The sequence below is a fragment of the Dermatophagoides farinae genome, chromosome 6 (assembly GCF_024713945.1).
Source record: "Dermatophagoides farinae isolate YC_2012a chromosome 6, ASM2471394v1, whole genome shotgun sequence".
Taxonomy (NCBI): Eukaryota; Metazoa; Arthropoda; class Arachnida; order Sarcoptiformes; family Pyroglyphidae; genus Dermatophagoides; species Dermatophagoides farinae.
In genome coordinates, this window is record NC_134682.1 from 543,528 (window position 1) to 553,545 (window position 10,018).

General features: G+C 30.0%; 1 protein-coding gene across 1 annotated transcript; it reads left to right on the plus strand.

The window, feature by feature from the left end:
* Positions 1-3,070: 3,070 nt before the first annotated feature.
* LOC124494213 (uncharacterized) lies at positions 3,071-9,201 on the plus strand. The gene is made up of 7 exons (XM_075731810.1): positions 3,071-3,459; positions 3,555-3,741; positions 3,806-4,120; positions 4,210-4,283; positions 4,351-7,274; positions 7,338-8,701; positions 8,768-9,201. The coding sequence occupies exons 3-6, from the start codon at positions 4,118-4,120 to the stop codon at positions 8,057-8,059; spliced, it is 3,723 nt and encodes a 1,240-aa protein (XP_075587925.1). The 5' UTR covers positions 3,071-3,459; positions 3,555-3,741; positions 3,806-4,117; the 3' UTR covers positions 8,060-8,701; positions 8,768-9,201.
* The last annotated feature ends 817 nt before the right edge of the window (positions 9,202-10,018 follow it).

The window sequence follows — 10,018 nt, forward strand, 5'->3', positions numbered from 1 at the left end:
ACATACACACACATACACACAGGCTGTGATTATTAAATCACAATTTTTTTTCTTTGTTGTTGTTTCTGGAACACCACCACGAATGCAAATATGCAAATTCAATTGTTCAAGTTCAATGTCTTTGATCCAAAAGAACAAAAAACACACATACACACAAAGTTTGCATTCATTATCATGTCGAAAGGTAATCTTTACACAGTAATTTATGTGGTTATGATTCATTCATTCATTCGTTTGTTCGTTGGTATTATATAAGAAATACGTGAAAAAAAACCACGGGCGTGTCGCATATCCAGAAAAAAAATGATTTTTTTTCCATTGTACAATGATCAATGTCAACTCTGGTTACTCATCCGGAATCATCATCATCAACCAAAAAAAAAAAATCTCATTGATGATTGCCATCTGCGTGTCCATAAACCATTTGTTTTTCACCATTCAAATCGAATGTCGATGATGATGATGATATCTCAGTAGTAAATGGTTTCGTTCGAATCCGGTAAAGATTCTCAACAAAAAATTCATTTTGGTTTTCTCCACTCTACAGGCTTTATCTCTATATCTAACGATATACACCATTTATTTTTGCCCTGTTAATTATAATCGAATTCTTTTAATGTTTGCTCTGTATTCGGGCTATTGAACGCTTAACGGTTTTCGAAACGTACGGTGGTATTTTTCGTTTAACTCGTTTGGTCATTATTATTATTGTTGTTGTTGTTGTTGTTCTAAACGAATGAATTTATCTTATTTTAATCGATTTTTTGTTGTTGTTGTTGTTGTAGTCGCTTCACAAGAATCGATTCAAAAAAAGTTTCTGTTTAGTTGTAATCGATAATGTTCTTCATTCTGGTTGAATGAATTTCTCTCATTTTGGCTATTAACATTTGGCAATATTGAAGAAAAATCAACTTTTGTGTGTTTGTGATTATGAATCAAATCGAAAAATTCGTACTTTTTCTACGAATAAACCTGAATGGACGACGACGACGACGGCGACGACGAATGGATTACCGATTGATTGAAAATAGGCGAAAAATAACCAAAATTTGACAGCTAATTTCATCATACGTTGTGTTTTTTTTTTTGTCAGCATTGACATAATTAACCAAAATGAATTGAATGAATTGAATGAATGAATGAAATGCGGTGTATGAGAAGTTCAAACAGTAAAAAAGGAAAAAACCATTTGCAATTTGGGCCATAATTCAAAGGGCGTAGGCCCAAAAAAAAAAATTTCTTGTTTCGTTACTTGTCATAACTATTAGCAAATGACAAAAAAAAACCGATGATGATTTATTGGCAAAACTTAATGAGAAAAATGAATGACGAAATGATTGAATGGCTGGCGATTGAAATCAAATAGAGAAATATATTTGTCTTCTCAACACCTTGGATGATGATGAAATGATGATAATCATCGAATAAATTACCATAAAACTTTCATCAAAAAATCACATTGAATCGGAAACAACAAACACAGTGTGAAATATACAATCTAACACTGGATAATGGAATGATCATCATCGATTGTTTTTTTTTAATTCGTCCATCATACGATGGTTCATAGATTGATTGATTTCAATTGTTTTTTTTTGCATAACTTGTTGTTCAATCAATCAATTTTCATCATATTTTTAATCGAAAAATAAAATGAACGACGATCAACAAACAAACAGACAAAACAAAACAAAAGAAAGAAAAATGAAAATGGCCTGTTGTGTGTGTGTATACGATGAGAAAATGAAAATGGAAAACTACTGACCGATAATAATGCAGAATGGAAATTTTCCCTTTGCCGCATCATTATTCATTCATTCAAAATAACTGAACATCGATCTTTTCGGTTAGTCTGGCTGGCTGTTTGAATGGTAATAGAAAACAGTCAGCCAAAGGTTTCTCGGTCATCAGCATTATCATCATTGAATACAATTTACCCAAAAAAAAAAAAAAAAAAAAAGCACTGGCACTCACCAAATTTCAAACAATTAGTTACACCGCAAGAAAATTTTTTTCAACTTTCGCCAATTTCATTTTTTTTTTTGTTTCGGGTATTCACTGATGATGACCGATATTTTTTACCGTTTTTCATCATCATCATCATCATCATGACTATAATTAATCCTACTTAGGCGAAAAAATGTGATTTGAAATTTCGAATCTTTTGTTTTCAAAATAAAAAAAAATTTAACATCATTTTTCATCATCTCGTTTGTTTTGTCGTCGTCATTTTTTTTTTTTTTTTTTTTTGCTACATGTATGGTCATCATCATCCATTTGTTTCGCTTCAATTGTGCACCATACCCCATAACACACCATGGCCAAATGAAACAAGTTAATCAAACAATTTTACACGGTACGATCATATATCATATCTATTACCATCGTGGATGAATGGCTCCTATTTTTCTAGCCAGAAAAAAAAGACATGAAAATTGAAATTTTTTCTGTTTTATTTTTATTTTCTTTTTTTTTGTCAATTTTAAAAATTCAGATTGAATACAGGTGGTGGTGGTGGTGGTATTGGCGATTGGAATCAATCAACCTTTTCAAATTGACGACAGCCAATTATGTTTAACGTTCTCGTAGTCAAAAAAAAATGGTCGACACAATTCAACAACAGCAACAACATGAATAATTGATTTCGACAAAAAAAAATTTAAAAAATAAAATTAAAAATAGAAACATTAAATGGATGATGAATTTAAAAGAAAAAACAAAAGAAAAAAAATTTCATTCGACCTTGTAATACACGGAATAATTTCAGGACAGAAAAACGAAATTATTTTCCAATCAAATCAAATCAAATCGAATTGAATCAATGTGTAATTTTGTCAAATTGTCGTTTATCATCATCAATTGGCGACAATGGGATTCAAGGTGTCAAACAGCACAATTTTTGTCATCATACAACACCACGTTATTCGAAATTCAAAATACAAAACACTATGTAGTGCCATCTAGAATCCTGTGGCATAACTATTGTGGGAATTCGAAAACAAAACAAAAAAAAAATTTTGTTTCCAGAAAATTTTTCAATTTATGGATCGAAAAAATTTTTTTTATACTTACGGAAATTTTTCTCATTACACTTCTTTCATTATAATGTAGAGAGAAAATCATGCGCTTCTTAAAGCATGTATAGTTTTTTATTATAAAACGTTTTTCCATCATCATCATCATCATCAACAACATCATCTTTGTACTTTGATATGCATTTTTCAATGTAATTGCAACACTACGCTATCTGGATTTTTCCATCAATATTTTTTTTCGATATTGCGTGCGCTTTTTTTTGGCCTGTGATCTTTATATATATAATATTGAAAGACGATCATCGAGCTATTTTTCAATTTTTTTTCCATTGATTGATAATTTTTTTTATTTCTGATGATGATTTGAAACTTGAATACAACAGCATTCGATGTCATAACGACGACCTTTTTCAGAAAGAAACAGGTATGTATGAGATAGTGGATAGGTCATGGAACCATTTTAATAATTTGTACCTAAAAATTTTTTTTTTTCTTTATTATCAATGTCGATATTTGTAGTGGTAATTGCTGATAATGATGATGATGAGATTGTCTGTAAAAAAACAACAACAACAACAGCAACAATCTATCGCTCTGAATGCTTTTTTTTGGTGTGACGACTCATTTCTAAGTTTTTTTTATTGATTGGTTTTTTTTGGTGATGATGAAATTCTGATGAAAGAAAAGTTTTTTTTTTTGCTCACAGGTACTTGTATATTTTATCCATTCTGACAATTATAACATTTCTATATTCTGTTTCTCATCAACAGTGAGTGAGAATTTCAACGTTTGATAACAAAAAAAAAGTAAATAGAATCAAAACAAATGAATTATATTTTCCATTTGCCGTTAATTTCATATATGATAAACAACAACAACAACAAAAACAAATTATTAGAACGGTTTCATCATAACATCATCATCGTAACGTTCAAAATGATAACATAATAATCACATCAATTACACACCGTGTTTGTTGGCTAATAATTACCATGTAACCACAGTTTTTTTTTCTTTATTTCAAGTTTTTTTTGTTTGTTTTTTCGTTTTTGTTTTTTTTTGTGGAAAATCGAATTGTTTCAATGGTTTGTTCAAAAATTTATAGAATTTTTGCTTTGTTTCTAATTTTTATATTCTCTCTCCCAATCAATGAATCGACCACTGAATCGAAAAGATGTTTGCGATTAATCGTGAAAAGTTTTGCGTAAAGCTTCCACCAAGTCGATATGAATTGGAAAGTAAACACAAGTAAGTGTGGCATTTTTTGTTGTTGTTGTTGAAAAAACAAATGATGATTGTTTTTTTTTTTTGAAAGATTGATATTAGATTTATCGAATAAATTGGATTCACAACATCAACAAGTTAAAACACTGAAACAATTATATTCAAATACATTGATTGAACAACGAAGACAATTATCGGATGAAATTAGTTTCCTGTTTCGACATGCACCGATTGAATATGGTCGTGTTTTTGAAGATATACTTTGGAAACGAAATTATTATGATTGTGTAAAATTTTTTAAAAAATATCGTCGCCATTTTCAACCACAACAATCACAATCGGTGAATGATTCATTGAATAATGAATTGATTAGTTTATTTCGATCACATCTGATTTCGGGTATTGGCCACTATCATAGTTTGATTGTATCATTTCGAAAAGGTTTTCATCTGTCATATTTGGATCAATCGATATTTTTACCGATTCTTGCTAGTAATCAATTGCCAAATAATGCATTGGATGATTCACCATTTAAAGTATCGGCAAAATCATCCATTTTCCAGAAACCAAAACAGCGTTTAATCATCGCCAATGAAGATGATAATGATGATCAAGCAATCATCAAAAGATTTAATTTCGACGATGATGGTAGTGGTAATGATGAACAAGCTGATGAGGAAGCTATTATTGAATTTGATACAGAATATACTTATGATGAAAAATTCAAAGATACCTTAATGTTTTTGGTTCATCGTTTTTTCATCTGTATCGGAGATCTAGCTCGTTATTATGTTGATTTTTTTCCATCCACTTCTGTTGTTGTTGACACCGCTATCGAACGATTCGATGAACAATATTTTCAGATTGCATCATTGTATTATCAATTAGCTTCGTTGTTACAGCCACAACTTGGTATGCCATATAATCAACTTGGTACGCTATATGCCAATAGCTTCTATGGTCTGGATTCCATTTATTATTATTTTCGTTGTTTAAATTCAAAAAAGAAATTTCTTGGCATCAAAGACAATCTAAAGAATACATTTACGTTTGTACGTAATAAAATGCAAGAAAACACAAATCATCTGCCACAAAAATCATCCTCAACGAATGGATTCATTGTCGGTTCATTAACCGAACAGAATTTCCAGAATGATCAAGAATTGGTTCGGTCCACTATTAATCGTATGATGGATATTTTTTCACGGATATTCAATCTTATTGATGAATTGGAAAATGAATCACAATCGATTCCGGCATCGAAATTATACAGCAATATTAATGATGTATTAATCTTGTTTCGTAATGCCTTGAATATCACGTCATCTGCTGCTGATGCGAAATCGTCATCACGTTTGAAACCGAATCGACTGACCGCATCGAACATTTTTCAAATAATTTCCATCACAATGGTATTGATAGATCAGATAAAAATATCGCTGAAAAAGAACAACATTGATGTCAATCTTGGAATGATTGATTTATCAAAACTTGAATCGAATAATTTAAAAGGCAATGTTGATGTTCGTGGTAATTTTCTTCTTTACATTTCGTATCATTTTCTTTTTCAAATCGTCACCATGGTAATTCATCGTGAATCCGAAGTATTGAAGAAAATGATGTATGTTTCACAGAATCTGATGGATGATAATCCAAGAATTTTTCAACAAAAACATAAATTTGCTAATAATCGTAAAAAGAAAAGTAAAAATCCATCTTTCAATTCGGATTCGTTGAGAAAACATTATCAATCGGCTCATTCATTTTCATCCGATTATGGTGATTGTCCCAATGATGAAGCAATGGCTGAATTGAAGAATCGAGTCATTCAAACCATACAGGACATTTTGGATTCATCGGAAAATGAAGATGACAATGACATTGATGATGATAATGGGGAGGAACTCATCATATTGGATACAATGACCAACGATACCGAGTATCAACAGATTAATCATGATTTCGATTATCCATTGTCAACGGATTCAAAAACATTTGATCAAATGTTGGCCTTTATGTATGCTGAATCATATACTCCAATCATCAAATTTTTCTGTGATTATCTACAATCAAATGGAGATTTCATTGAAATTCTGCAAAACATGTCCGTTCTGATTGAATATTTTGAACAATTTTTCAACTATCTCAATCTGATCAGTGAATTTGATTTACGATTGATTCTGAATTTTAAATCGTATTTGGAACGTGAATTTCAAACAAATGCCAAACAACAACTGGACAAGATACACAAGCTGATTGATTTGTTCAATTTCATCAATCAATATTCTGGTTATTCATTGAAAGATTTCAAACAATCATCACCATTGAGTAGTGAAATGGCATTCATGAATTTAACTGAAGAATTGACAAATTTCTATAAATCATTATTTGATTGTAAAGATGATTGGACACTAGTGAACATGAAGAATGAATTGACCATTGAAAAATCATGTTATCTATCAATCAAATCAATGATTATTTTAGGCATCAAATTGGTACTGTTATCATTGGATAATGAAAATTTCAAATTAATGGCCACTGATTATGATCTACAAACTGTACACGATCTGAAACAAAATAAACATGTTAGATTTGTTTTTCAATCATTACAACCACGATCTGATCATTCAGTATCGATTTTGAAAGATGATCGTTATTCATTGATTGTATCGAAAGCTATAAATAAATGTGAACAACAATTGATACAATTTGATTTGAATGATAAAGAAGTTGAAAATGTTTGCAATAACAACAACAACGACAACAGCAACAGCAAAAATGGCAACATTACTCCCAAGAACAAAACGCAAAAAAGTCTGCAAAATGATGGTCAAAAAAATACTCCAGTAATTCATCATCAACAGATGCCATCATCATCATCATCGTCAAAATCATTGTTTGATCTGGAAAAATTGCCACATCTTTTGATTGATCCATTTGTTTATTTGGAAAATCTTGAACAAATCAAACAAATTGTTCAACAGAAAAAAGCGTTTGTAATTGTGCCAAAATTGGGTAAATTTTTTTTGTGTTATGAGATTTTCTTGTTTTTAATTTCATTTTTTTTCATTTGAACAGTAACTGACTTTTTGAATAATTTGAAAAATAAACAAATTCAATCTGCCGTTGAAGCAAGTGATTTTCTTCATGATGAATTTTTTCGTGGTTCACGTATGATTCGATTTATTCGTAATGAAGATCGTCTGGAATTGGAAATGTTGAGTTATCCACGAAAAAATGCTTGGATTCGAACTATTAATGATGATGATAGTGATAATGGACTTGGAACGGATTCAGGTGATCGCAGCAATGGTAACAAATTGCAAGATTTGGCATTGTTTTATGAATTGCTTGAACATTGTCATCATTTATTGGTCAACAAGGTTTTGATCAATACCCGTATTTCGACTATTGGAACTGGATTTAAACAACAAGATGATGAACAACAACAAAACGTTCAAATTACATTGATTACAACCGATACGAATATTGCTAAATGGCCATCGAATGCTTCGACAACCATAGCACAAGCTTGTGGTATTGATATTGAAACAATGGATTCGTACCTTGCCAAGCAAAATATTCGTAATAATAATAATAATTATAAAAAGTATAAATTTAACAAGAAATACAATCGTCATCAAATGACAACAACAACAACAGCATCATCATCTAATTGTTCTTTCACCAACAACAATGGTCGTTCTCCACAAAAATCTTCATCAAACACTCATTTTCGACCAATACAATTTATGGCCAATTCAGCTGGAACATCTTTACATCATCGACAAGTGACATGATTGATTGATTCAAAATATGATTGGCTATCATACAATCTTGGTTTATATATATTTTTATGTGGAAAAAATCAACAGTTAATGTTTTGGAGTTGTTCTAGATTTGTGTATGTCTGTTTTTTGGCTTGCTTGTGTGTGATGAAAGAATCTTAATGATTTTTTTTTAATGAATGAAGAAAACAGAAAAAATCGAAAACCATGTGTGCGTGTGTGTGTGAATGATAATCACGAATCAATTTTGGTCCAAAATAAAAAAAAACCAACAACAATACAAACACAATGAAATTTTCACTCCCGATGGTTAACCACAGCGCAACTGTCATCGATCGATATTAAGATTTGTTTTGAATGTATGAATTAAATAAAAAAATGCAAAAATCACAATCATCATCATCATTGTCCTTCATGTCATTTTAAAATCACATTCTTGTCGTCTTCAGATGTCCATGTCCATGTGAATGGCCAAATAGAACAAAAAAAAACGAAGAAAAACTTTTCAAAAAAATCAATTAACACCTCTGACTAAATTATGATGTCAACTTTTTTCTGTTCAAATCTGTTGCTTTACTGACAATCAACAACAACAACCACATACACCAACACCACCACAACAATCAAACATAAAACAAATTCTTGGTTCAACAGGTTCGTTAATAATTTAATAATGTGTGAATTATTCATTCATCCATGATGTTTTTTTTTCAAATACAGCTTGAATAACACAAAACCAGAGTAAACGCAAGATTAAATATATCGTGCTTGGGCAAAAAGAAGAAGAAAAAATTGTGTGCGAAAAATCTTGTGTCAAATGAAAAATTGCAAAAAGAGAAAAAAATAACAAGAAAATCTTGGTCGCACCGTTGGAATTTATTTTGTTTTTTTTCGTTTCCATTATCAACATCAAAAATTTTCATTTCTTGTAACAATTGGTCATCTTTTTAGCAGACCAACAATGATGATGATAATGATGATTTCTATATTTGTGAAATTCAGTTAAAATTCAATTCAAGTAGTTTGAACACACATACACACAAACAAACATAGACACAAATTTCTTACAAAATTAAAATTATAAATTAGAAAAATCCAATAATTAAATGTTGTAATTGATTGAATCTAATAAATTAATAATTTTGAATATCTCAGATCATCATCATCAGATTGATTGATTTTTTTTATTTTGAAAAATGATTCAAACAGTTTTCGATTCATACAATGGATGGCGCCACAGTTGCTTTGTTTTGTTTTAAATTGAAATTGAATTTTTTTGTTTACTTCATGGTGATCAAGCTGGTGAATTGAATGTGATGATGATGATATTCACGTCATAGTCATCATTATTATAATGATGATGATGATGATAATTACAACAACAACAACAACAACAACAACAAAAAAACAATTTACCACTTTATGAATATATTTTGTTGTTTATTAATTGAAATCGTATGAATTTCAAATGAAAATGTCTTCTCTCTCTCTCTCTAGCTTCTTCTGGTGGTGGTAAACAAAATTGGTTACAATTTATTACGATGATGATGATAATGAATATTTCATGTCTATATGTTAATAATAATTGACATCATCATCGTCATCATCATCATGAAAACAGAAAAAAATGAACATCACATTTATTTCTTTTCTTGATTTCAATCCATTATTTTTTGTTTTTTTTTGTGCATATATAATTCATATATATACATGTGATTTGGACAATTCTTGTTGTTTTGATATATATAATTATTATTACAAGTGTAGAAACAAAACAAAAAAAAATTGGCGCCTGAAACATGTTTGTTCGATAGATAACGTGTTGTTATATGCAATTCAATTCAATTATCGAATATGAAAAACAAAAACATGACAGAAACACAAGTAAACAACAACAACAACAACAAATCATCACATCATCATCATTTTCTCATTTTGTTTGTTTGTTTGTTTGTGCTAGAAATTCATGTT